We start from the raw sequence: 26,287 nt of genomic DNA on the forward strand, positions 1-26,287 counted from the left end.
AACATTTAGAAAACCGGAACTCCGTTCCTTTATTAAATTGGTTTCCAAAAACCAACACACATCTTACAGACAGGAAGGAATGTTCCTAATATCTGGACCAATGGTTTCAGTCATCACTGTTATATTAGTACAGGCTAATTAATACTGAACAGGACAATACTTACTGAGGAGGGGGTGGGTAGCCTGAGTGCCAGTCTGTTTGTGCTATCGTGCTATCTCCCTGGCATGCCAAATGGTTGGCTTGACAATGAGTTGTCAAAGAGTTGTCAAAAACACAGGCCTAGATTCAATCAAATCAAGCGTTAACGACGATAGCAGACACCCACATGTTTTGGTGGCGTAGCAACCGTGTTGGTGAGCAGCTGCTGCTGAGATCAGTCACGAAGCCACACCCACCTCACTTATGTTAGACGTTCAGAAGGAAGTGTAGGCCAGGGCTATTCAACACTCCATTTCCCTACACTGCACCACATTCAGTCCACATTCAGTCATCAGTACAGATCCCTTGATATCAGAGTTTTAGATAAACTGAAAGCTAACTTTGCAACGAGATTTGATGAGTTTAAGTCCCCACAGAGGTGGTGCAGTTTACTATAGGGGCCCATTCTCTACTGATAGGAAGGAGAGACTTCTCCACAAAAACTAGTCAACTGAAATATGCATTTTTGTTCAGTATAGTTGAATAGCCCTGGTCTAGACTATATACACTGTAGATATTCCATTAAAAAATCTGCCGTTTCCAGCTACAATTGTTATTTACAACATTAACAATGTCTACACTGTATTTCTGATCAATTTTATGTTATTTTAATGGACCAAAATTGTGCTTTTCTTTAAAAAACAAGGACATTTCTAAGTGACCCCAAACTTTTGAACGGTAGTGTACATGTATAACGGTCTCTTTAGTGTTAGTTTCCTGACAGGTTGCATCATTCCATTCCATTGTTAGTGGACCTTTCTCCCCTCTGTCATGTTGGTGTGGTTGTTCCTGAGGGACGCTAGCAATAGTGGACCATATGAAGCTAATGTGTGCTAATTGCACAAGTTGTGCAATAATTTGGGACATGTAGCCTATTTGAATCAAGGGCGATTTTTTAAAAACATTAAAAAAAACATTGCCTGGAATCATTTTTTTTTATTTAAAGAAATGATTGGGGGTTGGGGGGGTGACACGAATTGACCTGTTCTGAATGTTGGGGGGGACATGTCCCCTACCCCCCGTGGTCATTTTGCCTATGATGTGAATCATTATGGAACGCAGACCACACATAGCAGTTGATACCTGGAGCCTGGTGCACGGTTCAAGACGACTGGACAGTCAGTTGTCATCACAGTTCCACGATTAGTGATGATTATTAGGATAGTTTTAAAGGACTACTGGCCAACCCCTACTGTACACTTTTCTCCCCTTCCAATACTTCATGGATTGAACAACTGAATATGACAACTTTTAGGATGAATCAAACCACTGTAGTTTTGATTAACCAATATATTTAGTGCGTAAAGGCACTCCAAACCTGATTTTACTTTCCTAACCCTAAATAATATACAAGATCAGAGCATTTTAAAATCTACCAATTGGAAAAGGAAAGAAATGTATGTATTTCCATGGCTTCCTGTCATTGATCCCTAATACTCTGAACCTTCTCTCCATATATTCCACTGAGTCTGTTGAGAACATTAAAGGTACACCAAGTTTAAAGGGATGGCTTTAGATAAATGTAAACCCTATTGGTAACAATATAAACTCATCTCCAAAACAGCATCAATACCTTAGTAATACAGTGGTAGTAAGTTATGTAGCCTGTTCTCAGGTCAGATCATTGTAATGTAGAAATGTTACTCTACGTATAAAAGTGTAGCAGGGATCTGTAGTTTTATGTAGCAGGGATCTGTAGTTTTATGTAGCAGGTATCTGCAGTTTTATGTAGCAGGGATCCGTAGTTTTATGTAGCAGGGATCTGTAGTTTTATGTAGCAGGGATCTGTAGTTTTATGTAGCAGGAATCTGTAGTTTTATGTAGCAGGGATCTGTAGTTTTATGTAGCAGGGATCTGTAGTTTTATGTAGCAGGGATCTGTAGTTTTATGTAGCAGGAATCTGTAGTTTTATGTAGCAGGGATCTGTAGTTTTATGTAGCAGGGATCTGTAGTTTTATGTAGCAGGGATCTGTAGTTTTATGTAGCAGGAATCTGTAGTTTTATGTAGCAGGGATCTGTAGTTTTATGTAGCAGGGATCTGTAGTTTTATGTAGCAGGGATCTGTAGTTTTATGTAGCAGGGATCTGTAGTTTTATGTAGCAGGGATCTGTAGTTTTATGTAGCAGGGATCTGCAGTTTTATGTAGCAGGGATCTGTAGTTTTATGTAGCAGGGATCTGTAGTTTTATGTAGCAGGGATCTGTAGTTTTATGTAGCAGGGATCTGTAGTTTTATGTAACAGGGATCTGTAGTTTTATGTAGCAGGGATCTGTAGTTTTATGTAGCAGGGATCTGTAGTTTTATGTAACAGGGATCTGTAGTTTTATGTAGCAGGGATCTGTAGTTTTATGTAGCAGGGATCTGTAGTTTTATGTAGCAGGGATCTGTAGTTTTATGTAGCAGGGATCTGTAGTTTTATGTAGCAGGGATCTGTAGTTTTATGTAGCAGGGATCTGTAGTTTTATGTAGCAGGGATCTGTGGCAGACCAAACTCATCCACCAGAACACCATCCTGAAAAAACAAGAAAATACGTGTAAAAAAAACCCTAGAGTCAATGTCCGCACCCCTGCTGAAATAATTAGCATAATACAAAATAACAATGACATATCAGTCAGTTCAAGCTAGAGATATGTTTTTTTTGCCTGGGCTCCGTCTCAACCCACCGCATCAACCGATGTCGGCATTCTGCATCTGTGGTGAAAGGAGACAGAGCTAGAGAGGTGTTTGTCAGACCATGAGACGTTCCGAAAACCGCTCTTATCACAAATTCGTCTGTAGCGTACGAACGATTTGGGCTACATACTAGTAGCCCCTCTGTGGAAAGGTGGGGCTCGCCCGAACATATTGGCTGTTTTTCTCTAGGACACCCACAAGACTAGTATGAAGGTAGCTGACTAGTATGAAGGTAGCTGACTAGTATGAAGGTAGCTGACTAGTATGAAGGTAGCTGACTAGTATGAAGGTAGCTGACTAGTATGAAGGTAGCTGACTAGTATGAAGGTAGCTGACTAGTATGAAGGTAGCTGACTAGTATGAAGGTAGCTGACTAGTATGAAGGTAGCTGACTAGTATGAAGGTAGCTGACTAGTATGAAGGTAGCTGACTAATATGAAGGTAGCTGACTAGTATGAAGGTAGCTGACTAGTATGAAGGTAGCTGACTAGTATGAAGGTAGCTGACTAGTATGAAGGTAGCTGACTAGTATGAAGGTAGCTGACTAGTATGAAGGTAGCTGACTAGTATGAAGGTAGCTGACTAGTATGAAGGTAGCTGACTAGTATGAAGGTAGCTGACTAGTATGAAGGTAGCTGACTAGTATGAAGGTAGCTGACTAGTATGAAGGTAGCTGACTAGTATGAAGGTAGCTGACTAGTATGAAGGTAGCTGGGGTTACCAGTTTAAAAAATGAATTGAAGTACAGCGCATTCAAAAACTATTCAGACCCCTTCACTTTTTCCACATTTTGTTGTTACAGCCGTATTCTAAAATTGATTAAATAAAAAATGTTCCTCAATCTACACACAATAACTCATAATGACAAAGCGAACGCAGGTTTTTAAAAACAGAAATGACTTATTTACATAAGTATTCAGACCCTTTGCTATGAGACTTGAAATTGAGCTCAGGTGCATCCTGTTTCCATTGATGATCCTTGAGATGTTTCTACAACTTGATTGGAGTCCACCTGTGGAAAATTCAATTGATTGGACATGATTTGGAAAGGCACACACCTGTCTATATAAGGTCCCACAGTTGACAGTACATATCAGAGCAAAAACCAAGCCATGCGGTCGAAGGAATTGTCCGTAGAGCTCCGAGACATGATTGTGTCGAGGCACAGATCTGGGGAAGGGAACCAACACATTTCTGCAGCATTGAAGGTCCCCAAGAACACAGTGGCCTCCCATCATTCTTAAATGGAAAAAGTGTAGAACCACCAAGACTCTTCCTAGAGCTGGTCGCCCGGCCAAACTAAGCAATCGTGGGGAGAAGGGCCTTGGACAGGGAGGTGACCAAGAACCCGATGGTCACTCTGACAGAGCTCCAGAGTTCCTCTCAATCAGGCCTTTATGGTAGAGTGGCCAGACGGAAGCCACTCCTCAGTAAAAAGTTTGCCAAAAGGCACCTAAAGGACTCTCAGACCATGAGAAACAAGATTCTCTGGTCTGATGAAACCAAGATTGAACTATTTGGCCTGAATGCCAAGTGTCACGTCTGGAGGAAACTTGCCACCATCCCTACAGTGAAGCATGGTGGTGGCAGCATCATACTGTGGGGATGTTTTTCAGCGGCAGGGACTGGGAGACTAGTCAGGAACGAGGGATAGGTGAACGGAGCAAAGTACAGAGAGATCGTTGATGAAAACCTGCTCCAAAGCGCCCAGGACCTCAGACTGGGGCAATGGGTAACCAGATCAAACATCTCTGGAGAGACCTGAGAATATCTGTGCAGCGACGCTCCCCATCAAACCTGACAGAGCTTGAAAGGATCTGCAGAGAAGAATGGGAGAAACTCCCCAAATACAGGTGTGCCAAGCTTGTAGCGTCATACCTAAGACTACTTGTGGCTGTAATCACTGCCAAAGGTGCTTCAAAAAAGTACTGAGTAAAGGGTGTTATTTTTAATACATTTGCTAAAATGTCTAAAAACCTATTTTTGCTTTGTCATTACGGGATAATGTGTGTAGATTGATTAGATTTTTTTTTTATTGATTCCATTTTAGAACAAGGCTGTAACGTAACAAAATGTGGAAAAAGTCAAGGGGTCTGAATACTTTCGAAATGCACTGAATAAGTTCACTACATTACCAAAAGTATGTGGACACCTGCTGATTGAACATCTCATTCCAAAATCATGGTCATTAATATGGAGTTGGTCCCAGTTTGCTGCTATAACAGCTTCCACTCTTCTGGGAAAGCTTTCCACTAGATGTTGGAACATTGCTGCTATAACATCTCTTCTGGGAAGGCTTTCCACTAGATGTTGGAACATTGCTGCTATAACAGCCTCCACTCTTCTGGGAAGGCTTTCCACTAGATGTTGGAACATTGCTGCGGGGACTTGCTTCTATTCAGCCACAAGAGCATTAGTGAGGTCGGACACGGATGTTGGGCGATTAGGCCTGGCTTGCAGTTGGTGTTCCATTTCATTCCAAAGGTGTTCAATGGGTTGAGGTCAGGGCTCTGTGCAGGCAAGGGCTGTGTCTTACCTTGTTGGTTTTACTGTCATTGGGTATGCCCTCTGGGATGGAGGGGGCAGAGGAAGCCTCATCCAGGTAGGAACTGTCATCATCCAGCAACAACTCATCCCCTAGGGCATCCAGCTCTGACAACACAAAACAACATCATCCTCTAGGGCATCCAGCTCTGACAACATACAACATCAACCAGCTGTAGACCCACATCCCTACCTGCTGTTAGATCCACACCCCTACCTGCTGTTAGATCCACATCCCTACCTACTGTTAGATCCACATCCCTACCTGCTGTTAGATCCACATCCCTACCCTACCTACTGTTAGATCCACATCCCTACCTGCTGTTAGATCCACATCCCTACCCTACCTGCTGTTAGATCCACATCCCTACCTACTGTTAGAGCCACATCCCTACCTGCTGTTAGACCCACACCCCTACCTGCTGTTAGACCCACACCCCTACCTGCTGTTAGATCCACATCCCGACCTGCTGTTAGATCCACATCCCGACCTGCTGTTAGATCCACACCCCTACCTGCTGTTAGATCCACACTGCTACCTGCTGTTAGATCCACACTGCTACCTGCTGTTAGATCCACACCTCTACCTGCTGTTAGATCCACATCCCTACCTGCTGTTAGATCCACATCCCTACCCTACCTGCTGTTAGATCCACACCCCTACCATACCTGCTGTTAGATCCACACCCCTACCTGCTGTTAGATCCACACCCCTACCTGCTGTTAGATCCACATCCCTACCCTACCTGCTGTTAGATCCACATCCCTACCCTACCTGCTGTTAGATCCACACCCCTACCCTACCTGCTGTTAGATCCACACCCCTACCTGCTGTTAGATCCACATCCCTACCTGCTGTTAGATCCACATCCCTACCTGCTGTGAGATCCACACCCCTACCTGCTGTTAGACCCACATCCCTACCTGCTGTTAGATCCACACCCCTACCTGCTGTTAGATCCACACCCCTACCCTACCTGCTGTTATATCCACACCCCTACCTGCTGTTAGATCCACACCCCTACCCTACCTGCTGTTATATCCACACCCCTACCTGCTTCCAGGTCATCCTCGTCTATGTCAGGAGTTCCGTAGCTGCGACTCAGAGACTCCTGAACCTCGTTGGCATCCTCCATCATATCCTCCAGCTGATCCTGTAGGTCCTACACCACATCAGACAAAATGAAGAAGCTCCACAGCGTATAATGTGAGAGAACTGATATAAACACATTAAATTAGTTACTTCTATCTGATCGGTTTTCACGTCCTTGTAAGCTCTCTTCATCTCTTTAGCTCCAATCTTCATAGCCTCCACCTGGGAACCAACAATACAAAGGACAAGTAGTCAAGGACTGATCCTTTATATCTAAAGGACAAGTAGTCAAGGACTGATCCTTTATATCTAAAGGACAAGTCGTCAAGGACTTATCCTTTATGTCTAATCAAACCCATTCCCTCTGCTTTGGATGCATGTTTCAGTTCTCTTCCGTGGGACAGAAGAGAACTGAACAGAGACAGATTGTGTAATCCTTATTGTAGTCTGAGGCCACTGTCATGTCTAGGTGTCTAGACATGACAGTTAAAGCAGTTGTTGTATTCTGATTATAGAGTTCTGATCATGGGATTCCAAACGTGTCATGCATCTACATTTAAATGTGTCCACCGTGTCCACGGTGTGTCCACTGTCTAACAGCAGGTAGTTATAGTGGAGTTATGGTGTGGTTCTAGTGTAGTGTAGTTACAGTGCAGTTATATTCCCTTCTCCCGCTCTATATTCTAATGTATGCATTCTGCAAACGATGGAACAGGCTAAATATGATAACACAACAACAACTTCATGGCAGTAGCCAACTACTGTAGATAACTAGCCAGCTAACCTCTGTAGCTAGCCGGCAAGCTAGCAAGCACAGCTAAAAGGATTGCAAATGGGTTAGCGTAACTGTAGCCAAAAAATATTTTCTTAGTTAGCTGGTTAACATTTACGAGGCCAGCAAGCACGTTCCTCACATGCTAGGAAAGTATTTCCTTCAACGTTATAATGAAAGGGGCCCCTCACTGCCTGGGGCGGCAGGGTAGCCTAGTGGTTAGAGTGTTGGTCTAGTAACCGGAAGGTTGCAAGTTCAAACCCCCGAGCTGACAAGGTACAAATCTGTCGTTCTGCCCCTGAACAGGCAGTTAACCCACTGTTCCTAGGCCGTCATTGAAAATAAGAATTTGTTCTTAACTGACTTAGTAAGCCTAGCCTACTTAGTAGCCTAGTAAAATAAAGGTAAAATAAAAAAATAAATAAAAAAACACACGCTTTCCGGAGACTTGAAGGCAGAGTGCTGATGACATCAACCACTGTATGCACTTTGCATGGTGTTGTTACAGTGTAGTTACAGGGTAGTAACAGGGTAGTGTAGTGCTGGTGTAGATATAGTGTAGTGTAGTTACAGTGTAGTATAGTTTTGGTGTAGTTACAGTGTAGTGTAGTTACAATGCAGTGTTGTGTAGTGTAGTTACAGGGTAGTAACAGTGTAGTAACAGTGTAGTTACAGGGTCATGTAGTTATGGTGTGGTTATAGTGTAGTGTAGTTACAGTGTAGTTATGGTGTGGTTATAGTGTAGTGTAGTTACAGCATAGTGTAGTTATGGTGTGGTTATAGTGTAGCGTAGTTACAGTGTAGTGTAGTTATGGTGTTGTTATAGTGTAGTTATAGTGTGGTGTAGTTACAGTGTAGTTTGGTTATAATGTAGTTATAGTGTAGTTACATCATAGTTATCAGTGTAGTTTGTGACAGTTCTTACTGTAGTTTTAGTGTCATTTGGTGTCCTTTAGTGAATGGATGGTGTAGTTGGGCTATACTGCAGATACAGTGTAGTTAATGACAGTTCTTACTGTAGTTTTGGTATCCTTGAGGGACTGTATAGTGTAGTTGGCCTGTTCCATGTTGAAGGACTGCTGAGCCAGCTGGTCTCTCTGGCCCTCATACCTGGAATATAACATGCCCATTATTCATACCTGGAATATAACATGCCCATTATTCATACCTGGAATAGAACATGGTCGTTATTCATACCTGGAATAGAACAGGGCTGTTATTCATACCTGAAATAACATACATCATTATTCATACCTGGAATATAACATGGTCGTTATTCATACCTGGAATACCATACATCATTATTCATACCTGGAATAGAACAGGGCTGTTATTCATACCTGAAATAACATACATCATTATTCATACCTGGAATATAACATGGTCGTTATTCATACCTGGAATACCATACATCATTATTCATACCTGGAATATAACATGGTCGTTATTCATACCTGGAATACCATACATCATTATTCATACCTGGAATATAATACATCATTATAACATGGTCATTATTCATACCTGGAATATCATACATCATTATTCATACCTGGAATACAATACATCATTATTCATACCTGGAATATAACACGGTCGTTATTCATACCTGGAATACCATACATCATTATTCATAACTGGAATATAACATGGTCGTTATTCATACCTGGAATACAATACATCATTATTCATACCTGGAATACAATACATCATTATTCATACCTGGAATATAACACGGTCGTTATTCATACCTGGAATACCATACATCATTATTCATACCTGGAATATAACATGGTAGTTATTCATACCTGGAATACAATACATCATTATTCATACCTGGAATATAACATGGTCCTTATTCATACCTGGAATATAACATGGTCGTTATTCATACCTGGAATATAACATGGTCATTATTCATACCTGGAATACAATATATCATTATTCATCCCTGGAATACAATATATCATTATTCATCCCTGGAATACCATACATCATTATTCATACCTGGAATACCATACATCATTATTCATACCTGGAATACCATACATCATTATTCATACCTGGAATAGAAAACATCATTATTCATACCTGGAATACAATACATCATTATTCATACATGGAATACAATACATCATTATTCATACCTGGACTATAACATGGTCATTATTCATACCTGGAATACCATACATCATTATTCATACCTGGAATACAATACATCATTATTCATACCTGGAATACAATACATCATTATTCATACCTGGAATACAATACATCATTATTCATACCTGGAATATAACATGGTCGTTATTCATACCTGGAATACAATACATCATTATTCATACCTGGAATATAACATGGTCATTATTCATACCTGGAATACAATACATCATTATTCATACCTGGAATACAATACATCATTATTCATACCTGGAATACCATACATCATTATTCATACCTGGAATACCAAACATCATTATTCATACCTGGAATACCATACATCATTATTCATACCTGGAATACCAAACATCATTATTCATACCTGGAATACAATACATCATTATTCATACCTGGAATACAATACATCATTATTCATACCTGGAATACAATACATCATTATTCATACCTGGAATACAATACATCATTATTCATACCTGGAATACCATACATCATTATTCATACCTGGAATACAATACATCATTATTCATACCTGGAATACAATACATCATTATTCATACCTGGAATACAATACATCATTATTCATACCTGGAATACAATACATCATTATTCATACCTGGAATATAACATGGTCGTTATTCATACCTGGAATATAACATGGTCGTTATTCATACCTGGAATATAACATGGTCGTTATTCATACCTGGAATACAATACATCATTATTCATACCTGGAATACAATACATCATTATTCATACCTGGAATACCATACATCATTATTCATACCTGGAATATCATACATCATTATTCATACCTGGAATACCATACATCATTATTCATACCTGGAATACCATACATCATAATTCATACCTGGAATACAATACATCATTATTTATACCTGGAATACAATACATAATTATTCATACTTGGAATACCATACATCATTATTCATACCTGGAATACAATACATCATTATTCATACCTGGAATACCATACATCATTATTCATACCTGGAATATCATACATCATTATTCATACCTGGAATATAATACATCATTATAACATGGTCATTATTCATACCTGGAATACAATACATCATTATTCATACATGGAATACAATACATCATTATTCATACCTGGACTATAACATGGTCATTATTCATACCTGGAATATCATACATCATTATTAACACCTGGAATACCATACATCATTATTCAAACCTGGAATACAATACATCATTATTCATACCTGGAATACAATACATCATTATTCATACCTGGAATACAATACATCATTATTCATACCTGGAATATAATACATCATTATAACATGGTCATTATTCATACCTGGAATACCATACATCATTATTCATACCTGGAATACCATACATCATTATTCATACCTGGAATACAATACATCATTATTCATACCTGGAATACAATACATCATTATTCATACCATATATATTTTTTATACATTTCATTTATTACCCTCCACCCACCCCTCCCCCAACTGGGGTAAACTAGTGGACAACAACGCTCAGGTCTGTATTTTACACTGATACATACTTGATGCATTTCATGGACACAGTCTATTTTACAATACATTTATTTTGTTTGTTATTAACTCCTGTCCTTCCTCTACCATCTATTACTGATGTCCTTCCTCTGCCCTCAACCATATATTACTGATGTCCTTCCTCTACCCTCAACCATCTATTACTGATGTCCTTCCTCTACCCTCAACCATCTATTACTGATGTCCTTCCTCTACCCTCAACCATCTATTACTGATGTCCTTCCTCTACCCTCAACCATCTATTACTGATGTCCTTCCTCTACCCTCAACCATCTATTACTGATGTCCTTCCTCTACCCTCAACCATCTATTACTGATGTCCTTCCTCTACCCTCAACCATCTATTACTGATGTCCTTCCTCTACCCTCAACCATCTATTACTGATGTCCTTCCTCTACCCTCAACCATCTATTACTGATGTCCTTCCTCTACACTCAACCATCTATTACTGATGTCCTTCCTCTACCCTCAACCATCTATTACTGATGTCCTTCCTCTACCCTCAACCATCTATTACTGATGTCCTTCCTCTACCCTCAACCATCTATTACTGATGTCCTTCCTCTACCCTCAACCATCTATTACTGATGTCCTTCCTCTACCCTCAACCATCTATTACTGATGCCCTTCCTCTACCCTCAACCATCTATTACTGATGTCCTTCCTCTACCCTCAACCATCTATTACTGATGTCCTTCCTCTACCATCTGTTACTGATGTCCTTCCTCTACCCTCAACCATCTATTACTGATGTCCTTCCTCTACCCTCAACCATCTATTACTGATGTCCTTCCTCTACCCTCAACCATCTATTACTGATGTCCTTCCTCTACCCTCAACCATCTATTACTGATGTCCTTCCTCTACCCTCAACCATCTATTACTGATGTCCTTCCTCTACCCACAACCATCTATTACTGATGTCCTTCCTCTACCCTCAACCATCTATTACTGATGTCCTTCCTCTACCCTCAACCATCTATTACTGATGCCCTTCCTCAACCATCTATTACTGATGTCCTTCCTCAACCATCTATAACTGATGTCCTTCCTCTACCCTCAACCATCTATTACTGATGCCCTTCCTCTACCCTCAACCATCTATTACTGATGTCCTTCCTCTACCCTCAACCATCTATTACTGATGTCCTTCCTCTACCCTCAACCATCTATTACTGATGTCCTTCCTCTAACCTCAACCATCTATTACTGATGTCCTTCCTCTAACCTCAACCATCTATTACTGATGTCCTTCCTCTACCCTCAACCATCTATTACTGATGCCCTTCCTCTACCCTCAACCATCTATTACTGATGTCCTTCCTCTACCCTCAACCATCTATTACTGATGTCCTTCCTCTACCCTCAACCATCTATTACTGATGTCCTTCCTCAACCATCTATTACTGATGTCCTTCCTCAACCCTCAACCATCTATTACTGATGTCCTATTACTGATGTCCTTCCTCAACAATCCTTCCTTTTGCCACATTTCAGGCTTCAAACATAAAGATATAAAACTGTATTTTTTTGTGAAGAATCAACAACAAGTGGGACACAATCATGAAGTGGAACGACATTTATTGGATATTTCAAACTTTTTTAACAAATCAAAAACTGAAAAATTGGGCGTGCAAAATTATTCAGCCCCCTTAAGTTAATACTTTGTAGCGCCACCTTTTGCTGCGATTACAGCTGTAAGTCTCTTGGGGTATGTCTCTATCAGTTTTGCACATCGAGAGACTTACATTTTTTCCCCATTCCTCCTTGCAAAACAGCTCGAGCTCAGTGAGGTTGGATGGAGAGCATTTGTGAACAGCAGTTTTCAGTTCTTTCCACAGATTCTCGATTGGATTCAGGTCTGGACTTGGCCATTCTAACACCTGGATATGTTTATTTTTGAACCATTCCATTGTAGATTTTGCTTTATGTTTTGGATCATTGTCTTGTTGGAAGACAAATCTCCGTCCCAGTCTCAGGTCTTTTGCAGACTCCATCAGGTTTTCTTCCAGAATGGTCCTGTATTTGGCTCCATCCATCTTCCCATCAATTTTAACCATCTTCCCTGTCCCTGCTGAAGAAAAGCAGGCCCAAACCATGATGCTGCCACCACCATGTTTGACAGTGGGGATGGTGTGTTCAGCTGTGTTGCTTTTACGCCGAACATAACGTTTTGCATTGTTGCCAAAAAAGTTTAATTTTGGTTTCATCTGACCAGAGCACCTTCTTCCACATGTTTGGTGTGTCACCCAGGTGGATTGTGGCAAACTTTAAACGACACTTTTTATGGATATCTTTAAGAAATGGCTTTCTTCTTGCCACTCTTCCATAAAGGCCAAATTTGTGCAATATACGACTGATTGTTGTCCTATGGACAGAGTCGCCCACCTCAGCTGTAGATCTCTGCAGTTCATCCAGAGTGATCATGGGCCTCTTGGCTGCATCTCTGATCAGTCTTCTCCTTGTATGAGCTGAAAGTTTAGAGGGACGGCCAGGTCTTGGTAGATTTGCAGTGGTCTGATACTGCTTCCATTTCAATATTATCGCTTGCACAGTGCTCCTTGTGATGTTTAAAGCTTGGGAAATCTTTTTGTATCCAAATCCGGCTTTAAACTTCTTCACAACAGTATCTCGGACCTGCCTGGTGTGTTCCTTGTTCTTCATGATGCTCTCTGCGCTTTTAACGGACCTCTGAGACTATCACAGTGCAGGTGCATTTATACGGAGACTTCATTACACACAGGTGGATTGTATTTATCATCATTAGTCATTTAGGTCAACATTGGATCATTCAGAGATCCTCACTGAACTTCTGGAGAGAGTTTGCTGCACTGAAAGTAAAGGGGCTGAATAATTTTGCACGCCCAATTTTTTCAGTTTTTGATTTGTTAAAAAAGTTTGAAATATCCAATAAATGTCGTTCCACTTCATGATTGTGTCCCACTTGTTGTTGATTCTTCACAAAAAAATACAGTTTTATATCTTTATGTTTGAAGCCTGAAATGTGGCAAAAGGTCGCAAAGTTCAAGGGGGCCGAAAACTTTCGCAAGGCACTGTATATACATTTTACAGACACAGTATGTTTTACATTGGTTATCTTGTTATTAGTCCCATCCTTCAGCCACTCCCATCTATCTGTTAAATCCATATTGGATTTCTATTTGCCATATATGTTCCCACTGTGCTGGGATGTTTCACAAACGCTCTAAACCTTTCTATTATCATAGTTTCTACAGATTGTAAATTAAAGATAAATATTTTTGCTAAAAGTATAATTATATTATTGATCGATTGACTATGACTTTTCAGATCGCCCAGTATTGCTATCTACAGGGTTAGCTCCAGGTAAATGTTGCAATTCTTCAGCCATTCCTGGACCTGCGACCAAAAACAAGCTACATATGGACAGTACCAATACAAATTACCTAATGAATCTGTCTCTTCATAGCAAAATCTGCAGAGCAGGGAAGGTTTGCATCCCCCATATAAATAACATTATGTTGGTTGCAAGAATTCTGTATAATAATTTAAATTGAACAATTCTAAGTTTTGAATCTGCCGTCGTTTTGCATATCAGTTCATAAACCACAGAAGATGGAAGATTTCATCAAGCAGCCGAGGGACCACTTCTCCACCAGATCTGAAGACTACAGCATGACCAAGGATATCATTACAGCATGACCAAGGATATCACTACAGCATGACCAAGGATATCACTACAGCATGACCAAGGATATCACTACAGCATGACCAAGGACATCATTACAGCATGACCAAGGATATCACTACAGCATGACCAAGGATATCACTACAGCATGACCAAAGATATCACTACAGCATGACCAAGGATATCACTACAGCATGACCAAGGATATAATTACAGCATGACCAAGGATATCACTACAGCATGACCAAGGATATCACTACAGCATGACCAAGGATATCATTACAGCATGACCAAGGATATCATTACAGCATGACCAAGGATATCATTACAGCATGACCAAGGATATCACTACAGCATGACCAAGGATATCACTACAGCATGACCAAGGATATCATTACAGCATGACCAAGGATATCATTACAGCATGACCAAGGATATCATTACAGCATGACCAAGGATATCACTACAGCATGACCAAGGATATCACTACAGCATGACCAAGGATATCATTACAGCATGACCAAGGATATCATTACAGCATGACCAAGGATATCACTACAGCATGACCAAGGATATCATTACAGCATGACCAAGGATATCATTACAGCATGACCAAGGATATCATTGTGTTTGTACGTGATCCTTTCACAGTCCGCCCAGGTGGAGAAGTCTCATCCCTTGATAAGAAAACGATACCCTCGCTGGATGAGGCCGCAATTCAAACTGAGCTGATTGAACTCCAGACATTGAACCAAATCAGGGATGTGCTCAGGAGTGCCGAGTCCCTGTGTGGGTGGCATGCTCAGAGGAATACAGCACTATAAACAAAATAGCATTTTATGTGCTAACAATGTTTGGATCGACTAACACCTCCGAGTCCTGTTTATACTCTATGAACACAATATAGACCCACGACAGGAACTTTCACATAAGTCAATCAAGTACTGCCTGTGTATTAAAATCACATCCATCTCACCCGACATCCACAAAATCGTGTCAGAGGAGAAATGGAACTTGTCCCATTGACTAAGTAAATTAGTGGCCTATATGACTGTATTTAGTAAATACTCACATTATCATGAGTGCTTATCCAGGGATATTTAGGTCTCAAGCTGACAGTATTTTCTGTTTGTTTTGTCGTTTCAGGAGCAGGCTAACCCGAGACTCATTTATATTCTTTAAATTATTGTTTATCCTCAACAAGTTCTACAGCTGCACCATCGAGAGCATCCTGACCGGTTGCATCAACGCTTGGTATGACAACTGCTCGGCATCTGACCGTAAGGCACTACAGTGCGTACGGCCCAATACATCACTGGGGCCAGGCTTTCTGCCATCCAGGACCTCTATACCAGGCGGTATCAGAGGAAAGCCCATAAAATTGTCAGAGACTCCAGTCACCCAAGATATAGACTGGTTTCTCTGCTACTGCACGGCAAGTGGTACCGGAGCGCCAAGTCTAGGACCAAAAGGCTCCTTAAAAGCTTCTATCCCCAAGCCATAAGCCACTGTTGAACAATTAATAAAATGACCACTAGACTATTATATTGACCCCCCCCCCCCCCCAACATTTATTTTGTAAACTGCTGCTACTCACTGTTAATTATCTATGCATAGTCAATTCACCCCTACCTGCATGTACAATTTATCTTTAACCTGTACCCCCGCACACTGACTCGGTACCTGTATATATCCTCGTTATTGTTATGTTATTGTGTTACTTTTTATAATTTTTAAATTTAATTTATTTGGTAAATATTTTCTTAACTCTTCTTGAACTGCACAGTTGGTTAAGGGCTTGTAAGTAGGCATTTCACGGTAAAGTTTACACTCATTGTATTCGGCACGTGACAAATAAAGATTGATTTTATTTATGTAGGACGCTACATTTAACTGATTGTTTTATGTAGGACGCTACATTTAACTGATTGTTTTATAGCCTACCTTTGGCAGTTCAGTTATTTTATAAAGGCCTCGGCTGGGCTAGTGAAAGATATGCCTTATAGCCTACCTCTGGCTGGGCTAGTGAAAGATACTGTTACGCCTTATAGCCTACCTCTGGCTGGGCTAGTGAAAGATACGCCTTATAGCCAACCTCTGGCTGGGCTAGTGAAAGATACGCCTTATAACCTACCTCTGGCAGTTCAGTTATTTTATAAAAGCCTCTGCTGGGCTAGTGAAAGATATGCCTTATAACCTACCTCTGGCTGGGCTAATGAAATATATGCCTTATAGCCTACCTCTGGCTGGGCTAGTGAAAGATACGCCTTATAGCCTACCTCTGGCTGGGCTAGTGAAAGATACTGTTACGCCTTATAGCCTACCTCTGGCTGGGCTAGTGAAAGATACTGTTACGCCTTATAGCCTACCTCTGGCTGGGCTAGTGAAAGATACTGTTACGCCTGGCAGTTCAGTTATTTTATAAAGGCCTCGGCTGGGCTAGTGAAAGATACGCTTTATAGCCTACCTCTGGCAGTTCAATTATTTTATAAAGGCCTCGGCTGGGTAGAATTAGACTCCAATTAAGCCCTCTTGTTGTTTGTAAAGTCAAATTAAGATGAATATTAGTGTTGAAATGAAATACTCAACTGGTGTAGTTTTTCTCCATCTGTTGCTGGGCAACACTTGCATAACAAGTGAGCTATATTTTCAGCACCAGGCGCTGTTCACCTATTGGCTGCTGTTGCAGCTTTACGTCTCAGCACCACAGAATGGTCCTCTGCTTTATTAGTTGACTGTCTCCTGCATTCTCTCTCCTCACGAATGAAATTAAAATGTACGTTTTGCATTATTTAGGTAGCTTAACTTCCTTCTCTTCCTTCTAACTTCCTTCTTATTCACTATAAAATGTCCAAAATGCGCAACTTCATTTTTATGCTGATGATACTGTTATTTACTGTTGTGCCTCGTCGCTTTCCAGAACTTGCAAACTGCTTTTTATACTGTTCAACATACCCTGTGTCAATTGAAGCTTATCCTCAATACTGACCAAACTAAACAAATGGTGTTTTCTAATGCAAGAAATAGACCTCTGAACCTTTCATCTATTACTACCTGTCAGGGCAAGGAGATTGAAGTTGTAACCTCATATAAATATCTTGGAATTTTAATTGATGACGGCTTCTCTTTTAAATTGCATATTCAACAACTTACAAAAAAATTAAAGTTGAAATTGGGATTTTATTTTAGGAATAAGGCCTGTTTTTCTTTTGAAGCCAGAAGGAGGCTAGTATCAGCTACATTTATGCCTTTACTAGACTATGGGGATATTTTATATATGAATGCTTCCACTCAGTGTTTGAGATCAATTGACACCCTTTACCATGGCACGTTGAGATTTATTTTAAACTGCAAAACCCTTACGCACCCCTGCACTTTGTATACCAGGGTTGGCTGGCCTTCTCTAGTCACTCGTAGGCTCAGTCACTGGTATACTTGTATTTACAAAGCCATTTTGGGTTTACTACCTTTTTATTTGGGCATTTTTATTGTTCAGAAATGTGGTGGGTACTCTCTTCGTTCGCTGGACTTTATCCTGCTAACTGTTCCAAACGTCCGAACTGAATTTGGTCAAAGGGCTTTTATGTCCTCTGCGCCATCGTCTTGGAACGCCTTACAAAATACTTTTAAACTGGAAGAACTTGTCCCGATTGGTGTTTTTAAATCACTGATGAAGGATCTTGAGGCTGATTCCCTGACCTGACAATGTTTTTAATTTGCTGTTTTATACTCTTGTGAATTCAATGGTTTTTACTAGATTAGTTGTAGTTTTTCATGTTGTCTGTCTGTAATTTTTGGAATGACTTGGTGCTGCCTATCTTGGCCAGGACGCTCTTAAAAATAGATTTTAAATCTCGATGAGCCCTTCCTGGTTAAATAAAGGTTAAATAAAATACAATAAAAACATTGCATTTGGGACTTTTTGCATCTCGGGTCTGAGATTTGTTTTAAATAATATTATTTTTTAAATTTGGGATGGCAAATAATATTGTTGATGGGTCAGATTTGTCCCACAGGGCACCAGTTGGGGACCCCTGATCTACACTGACTGAAGTGGATTTAACAAGTGACATCAATCAATAAGGGATCATATCTTTCACCTGGATTCACCTGGTCAGTCTGTGTCTAATGTTTTGTCCACTCAGTGTAGAATACAATATATCACATATCTTCAATATAAAATATAATTATTCATACCTGGAATACAAAATGGTCATTTATTCCAAGCTGAATCGACAATGACTCATTTTCTGAGTGTTAGTTTCTAAACAACAGTGGTATCTTGTTTATACAGTAGTACTGAAATGAACAACATCTTACTGTCTCTTCTGCTTCAGAACCCTCATAGCTTTCTGCTTCACCATGTTCTGGAGAGGAAGAGGAGATAGAAGACAAGAAGACTTTATTAGTCCATCAACTTTCTCCTCCCAAGAACACCGACAAACAGACAGGCAGACTGACAGACAGAAAGGCAGACAGACAGGCAAGACAAACAGGCAAGACAGACCGGCAAGACAGACTGACAGCCAGAGACAGACAGACAGATAGACAGGCAGAAAAGACAGACTGACAGGCAGGCAGGCAAGACAGACAGACTGACAGGCAGGCAAGACAGACAGACTGACAGGCAGGCAAGACAGACAGACTGACAGGCAGGCAAGACAGACAGACAGACTGACAGGCAGGCAAGACAGACAGACAGACTGACAGGCAGGCAAGACAGACAGACTGACAGGCAGGCAGGCAAGACAGACAGACTGACAGGCAGGCAAGACAGACAGACAGACTGACAGGCAGGCAAGACAGACAGACTGACAGGCAGGCAAGACAGACAGACTGACAGGCAGGCAAGACAGACTGACAGGCAGGCAAGACAGACTGACAGGCAGGCTAGACAGACGGACAGGCAGACATACTGACACATAGACTTGCAGGCATCAGAGGTTAGTATAAGCGGTCAGTCAAAGGCAGCGTTTCCCAAACTCGGTCTTCAGGACCCCAAGGGGTGCACGTTTAGGTTTTAATGATGATGATTAGTTGATCATCTGAATCAGCTGTGTAGTGTTGGGGAAAAAATAAAAACGTGCACCCCTTGGGGTCCCGGGGACCGAGTTTGGGAAACGCTGCTCTAGGGTGAAACCGTTTGAATTAAAAAACGTTTTGACAACAAAGGAGATGTGCCACGCTGCATGAGGCAAATGGTGGTCACACCAGATACTGACTGGTTTTCCGATCCACGTCCCTCCCTTTTTTTTTGGTCGACTGAGAGTTTTGTTGTTTCGACCAATCTATTAGTCTACATTTTAAAACGTGTATTATTCCATATATAGACACATGACATCAACTATATGTAGGTTACTGAGCTTGTCTGATGCTTTAAGCAATTAAAAATGAAGACACACAAATGACTCAAGAGGGAGGCAGAGATCAATATAGCTGCTGTTGCTGGCCTTGGCAGATTCTGCCATGATGTTCCTGACGTTACCAGTAACCGACTACACCAGCGGTCTACAACCTTCTCCATTTGAAGTGCCAAGTTATCCTACCATTTCTACTGATCTGCATGCCAGTTATGATTTTCATGTGCACATTTTCGTGGAATAGTTTTATTTAATTCATTATAAAGTCTTCATAGCTCAAAAGTCAATGTCATGTGGTTAATCAAAATCATATCTAAATGAAAATAATACAAATCTAAAAGTAACTACTGTTGGCAATATGTAAAAAAATAGCCTACAGTCGTGGCCAAAAGTTGAGAATGACACAAATATTAACTTCCACAAAGTTTGCTGATTCAGTGTCTTTAGATATTTGTGTCCGATGTTACTATGGAATACTGAAGTATAATTACAAGCATTTCATAAGTGTCAAAGGCTTTTACATGAATTACATGAAGTTGATGCAAAGAGTCATTATTTGCAGTGTTGACCCCTCTTTTTCAAGACCTCTGCAATTCGCCCTGGCATGCTGTCAATTAACTTCTGGGCCTCATCCTGACTGATGGCAGCCCATTCTTGCATAATCAATGCTTGGAGTTTGTCAGAATTTGTGGGTTTTTGTTTGTCCACCCGCCTCTTGAGGATTGACCACAAGTTCTCAATGGGGTTATGGTCTGGGGAGTTTCCTGGCCATGGACCCAAAATATCGATGTTTTGTTCTCCGAGCCACTTAGTTATCACTTTTGCCCTATGGCAAGGTAATCCATCATGCTGGAAAATGCATTGTTCGTCACCAAACTGTTCCTGGATGGTTGGTACCATTCTTTATTCATGGCTGTGTTCTTAGGCAAAATTGTGAGTGAGCCCACTCCCTTGGCTGAGAAGCAACCCCACACATGAATGGTCTCGGGATGCTTTACTGTTGGCATGACACAGGACTCTTGGGCGCCCTGAAGCCTTCTTCACAACAATTGAACTGCTCTCCTTGAAGTTCTTGATGATCCGATAAATGGTTGATTTAGGTGCAATCTTACTGGCAGCAATATCCTTGCCTGTGAAGCCCTTTTTGTGCAAAGCAATGATGACGGCACGTGTTTCCTTGCAGGTAAGCATGATTGACAGAGGAAGAACAATGATTCCAAGCACCATCCTCCTTTTGAAGCTTCCAGTCTGTTATTCAAAGGTGAAGAAGACTTTATTTTGAGAAGTTCCACAGCTCATTAGTGGTTGTGTGTTAAGCCAATCAGAAATACTATCGGATCTTCAAATAGGCACATTTATATGCCCTACATTTGTGAACAGCCAGGTAGCCTAAAGGCCTATTCTAAGCGTATTCAGGTCCTTAAGATTGACCGGAGCGCTCCAAACAAAAGACAATTAATAAATTGACAACTCGTAAATGAAATGAAATAAACCCCCCTAAAATTCTCACAAGTTAGGCAAACAACTTTTTAATTATTATTTTTTTTATATATATTTGCTTGACTAAAAAAAAGTATTGGGTCGACCAACATCCTATTGACCAAACAATCAAAGAGTCAACTAAATGAGGTCACCCCTATCTGTGACGAACAGATGCATTTCTGTATTCCTAGTCGTGAAATTAACAGACTAGGGCCTAGTTAATTTATTTAACTTGACTGATTTCATTATATGAACTGTAACTCAGCAAAATGTTTGAAATTGTTGCATGTTGCGTTAAGATACAGTGGCGCAAAAAAGTATTTAGTCAGCCACCAATTGTGCAAGTTCTCCCACTTAAAAAGATGAGAGAGGCATGTAATTTTCATCATAGGTACACTTCAACTATGACAGACAAAATGGAGAGAAAAAAATCCAGAAAATCACATTTTAGGATTTTTAATGAATTTATTTGCAAATTATGGTGGAAAATAAGTATTTGGTCACCTACAAACAAGAAAGATTTCTGGCACTCACAGACCTGTAACTTCTTCTTTAAATTAAGAGGCTCCTTTGTCCTCCACTCGTTACCTGTATTAATGTCTCCTGTTTGAACTTGTTATCAGTATAAAAGACACCTGTCCACAACCTCAAACAGTCACACTCCAAACTCCACTATGGCCAAGACCAAAGAGCTGTCAAAGGACACCAGAAACAAAATTGTAGACCTGCACCAGGCTGGGAAGACTGAATCTGCAATAGGTAAGCAGCTTGGTTTGAAGAAATCAACTGTGGGAGCAATTATTAGGAAATGGAAGACATACAAGACCACTGATAATCTCCCTCGATCTGGGGCTCCACGCAAGATCTCAACCCGTGGGGTCAAAATGACCACAAGAACGGTGAGCAAAAATCCCAGAACCGCACGGGGGGACCTAGTGAATGACTTGCAGAGAGCTGGGACCAAAGTAACAAAGCCTACCATCAGTAACACACTACGCCGCCAGGGACTCAAATCCTGCAGTGCCAGACGTGTCCCCCTGCTTAAGCCAGTACATGTCCAGGCCCGTCTGAAGTTTGCTAGAGAGCATTTGGATGATCCAGAAGAAGATTGGGAGAATGTCATATGGTCAGATGAAACCAAAATATAACTTTTTGGTAAAAACTCAACTCGTCGTGTTTGGAGGACAAAGAATGCTGAGTTGCATCCAAAGAACACCATACCTACTGTGAAGCATGGGAGTGGAAACATCATGCTTTGGGGCTGTTTTTCTGCAAAGGGACCAGGACGACTGATCCGTGTAAAGGAAAGAATGAATGGGGCTATGTATCGTGAGATTTTGAGTGAAAACCTCCTACCATCAGCAAGGGCATTGAAGATGAAACGTGGCTGGGTCTTTCAGCATGACAATGATCCCAAACACACCGCCCGGGCAACGAAGGAGTGGCTTCGTAAGAAGCATTTCAAGGTCCTGGAGTGGCCTAGCCAGTCTCTAGATCTCAACTCTATAGAAAATCTTTGGAGGGATTTGAAAGTCTGTGTTGCCCAGCAACAGCCCCAAAACATCACTGCTCTAGAGGAGATCTGCATGGAGGAATGGGCCAAAATACCAGCAACAGTGTGTGAAAACCTTGTGAAGACTTACAGAAAACATTTGACCTCTGTCATTGCCAACAAATGGTATATAACAAAGTATTGAGATATACTTTTGTTATTGACCAAATACTTATTTTCCACCATAATTTGCAAATAAATTCATTAAAAATCCTACAATGTGATTTTCTGGATTTTTTTTCTCATTTTGTCTGTCATAGTTGAAGTGTACCTATGATGAAAATTACAGGCCTCTCTCATCTTTTTAAGTTGGAGAACTTGCTCAATTGGTGGCTGGCTAAATACTTTTTTGCCCCACTGTAAGTGTAGATAATAAAATAGACATGGTCATTTAAGTTGACATGCGACGGCAGCCATTTTTTTTGTCGTAATTAGAAGTAAAAATGCCAATAAAAAGTCAATGGTGTAGCATCTAAATGTAGTGCTGTGCTGTGGCAAAGTGGGTGGAGTTATATCCTTCCTGTTTGGCCCTGTCCGGGGTATCATCGGATGGGGCCACAGTGTCTCCTGACCCCTCCTGTCTCAGCCTCAAGTATTTATGCTGCAGTAGTTTGTGTCAGGGGGCTAGGGTCAGTCTGTTATATCTGGAGTATTTCTCCTGTCTTATCCGGTGTCCTGTGTGAATTTAAGTATGCTCTCTCTAATTCTCTTTCTTTCTTTCTCTCTCTCGGAGGACCTGAGCCCTAGGACCATGCCTCAGGACCAACTGGCGTGATGACTCCTTGCTGTCCCCAGTCCACCTGGCCGTACTGCTGCTCCAGTTTCAACTGTTCTGCCTGCGGCTATGGAACCCTGACCTGTTCACCGGACGTGCCACCTGTCCCAGACCTGCTGTTGTCAACTCTTTAGAGACAGCAGGAGCGGTAGAGATACTTTTAATGATCGGCTATGAAAAGCCAACTGAAATTTACTCCTGAGGTGCTGACTTGTTGCACCCTCGACAACTACTGTGATTATTATTATTTGACCCTGCTGGTCATTTATGAACATCTTGGCCATGTTCTGTTATAATCTCCTATGTAAGAAGGGCAATATAAATACATTTGATTTAGTGGTATGAAGGGATAGGTCCATTCTATGATTATGTTTCTATGATTGAAATGACACCCATTCTGTATTCAAGAGCATGTTGTGTCTCAACCGATGGAGGGCACAACACAACCTCAGATGATGTGAAATAGGGCCTAAACTACAAAATGTGAATCTGAAAAAAATCTGAGCTTACACGTTTTTAGATCATTTATGTTAAATGTCATAATATTTATTACAAATCATCAATTTATTTTTTCCAGTGATGTCTCGTATGCAAAACGGGTCAACTTTGAGGACCTTTATCTCCTGAATGTTTTGGTCCCAAACGTCACTTCCTGACCTCTTCTTCCATGGGCGGAACGTTGTGTTTAAATCAAAAGGGCTGCTGTCAAAAAGTGATTGAATTCAAATGGATTTCCTCATCTACTAAATCTCCCAACACATCCCTTCCCTCTATTTCCCCTCTAACCTGAGCCATCTACTAAATCTCCCAACACATCCCTTCCCTCTATTTCCCCTCTAACCTGAGCCATCTACTAAATCTCCCAACACATCCCTTCCCTCTATTTCCCCTCTAACCTGAGCCATCTACTAAATCTCCCAACACATCCCTTCCCTCTATTTCCCCTCTAACCTGAGCCATCTACTAAATCTCCCAACACATCCCTTCCCTCTATTTCCCCTCTAACCTGAGCCATCTACTAAATATCCCAACACATCCCTTCCCTCTATTTCCCCTCTAACCTGAGCCATCTACTAAATCTCCCAACACATCCCTTCCCTCTATTTCCCCTCTAACCTGAGCCATCTACTAAATCTCCCAACACATCCCTTCCCTCTATTTCCCCTCTAACCTGAGCCATCTACTAAATCTCCCAACACATCCCTTCCCTCTATTTCCCCTCTAACCTGAGCCATCTACTAAATCTCCCAACACATCCCTTCCCTCTATTTCCCCTCTAACCTTAGAGGGTCCTTCTCTCATCTTCTTCATTTGGTCTTTATACTTAATCAGTTCAGTGTCCAGACGGGAGATCTTCTGATCCATAGACTCCGCCCTGGCATCCACCTACATCACACAGCTCTCAGTTAATCACAGATGTATCAATAAATACGATCTAAAAAGGCACAGATACCACAGTCCTTCCTTTAAATGACATGTTTGGGCTAAACCGAAGGAGAATGCAGCCCCTTGGACAGTTCCCAGACAGGCCTACAGCTAGGAGAGACATGAGACCTGGACAGACAACAGCAGTAACTGACATTACTGTAATAGCCTGAAGCAGCAAGACACCAAATAACAGGATTCCCACGTTGGGAAAGAAGACAGTTTATTAGCTGTTTGACCCAAGATGAAAATGACCCTAACCGTAACTTGCTGAAGTGAAATGAACACATCCAGGGAAATGGCTCTACTGTTGAACAGTAATATGATGAGATGTTGGTGAGTTCTGTTGTTCTGATTTTGACAGATGAACAACCTATCGCTAGGTAACGTTAGCTGGCTCATTGTAGCTGACTGGTTGTCATCATAGCTAGCTAAAAACAACCACCAGACAAAACTTACATTTCCTATGCAGTCCGATAGATTAGGAGGAGGTGCTTTGGGTTTTCCCCGACCAAATATTCGATTCATTTTGACAATATATAACTCCCAGAAGCCTTTTAACCTGTCATAAAACACAATGCATCAATATATATATATATAAACCAACGCTGAACACACCCGGAAGCTGCGGTACCTACACAAAGTGATGCTATTGGTAATGACGGTGGCCAATGAAGTTTGAGCAAAGGTCGCCCTCGTGTGGTGACAACTGGCGCTGCACATGAAGACCTTCAATTCCAGGGCAGATTTCTATCAGTCTGTTATTACTCTGGCCTGGCCTGGTTGGGGCTAAGAGGGCGGGGGGGGTCTGGTCTGGTTGGGGCTAAGGGGGCGGGGGGGCCTGGCCTGGTTGGGGCTAAGGGGGCCTGTCCTGGTTGGGGCTAAGGGGGAGGGGGGCCTGGCCTGGTTGGGGCTAAGGGGGCGGGGGGGCCTGGCCTGGTTGAGGCTAAGGGGGCGGGGGGACCTGGCCTGGTTGGGGCCAAGGG

At 41.3% G+C, this 26,287-nt stretch overlaps 1 protein-coding gene across 1 annotated transcript; it reads right to left on the minus strand.

Moving 5' to 3' along the window:
• LOC110512221 (charged multivesicular body protein 5) lies at positions 1–25,952 on the minus strand. The gene is made up of 8 exons (XM_036986794.1): positions 25,761–25,952; positions 25,158–25,262; positions 19,028–19,074; positions 8,298–8,391; positions 6,660–6,731; positions 6,471–6,579; positions 5,409–5,524; positions 1–2,710 (listed from the first exon to the last, which is right to left on the minus strand). The coding sequence occupies exons 1-8, from the start codon at positions 25,827–25,829 to the stop codon at positions 2,660–2,662; spliced, it is 663 nt and encodes a 220-aa protein (XP_036842689.1). The 5' UTR covers positions 25,830–25,952; the 3' UTR covers positions 1–2,659.
• Between the last annotated feature and the right edge of the window lie 335 nt (positions 25,953–26,287).

The sequence above is a fragment of the Oncorhynchus mykiss genome, chromosome 8 (assembly GCF_013265735.2).
Source record: "Oncorhynchus mykiss isolate Arlee chromosome 8, USDA_OmykA_1.1, whole genome shotgun sequence".
In the NCBI taxonomy this organism is placed as follows: Eukaryota; Metazoa; Chordata; class Actinopteri; order Salmoniformes; family Salmonidae; genus Oncorhynchus; species Oncorhynchus mykiss.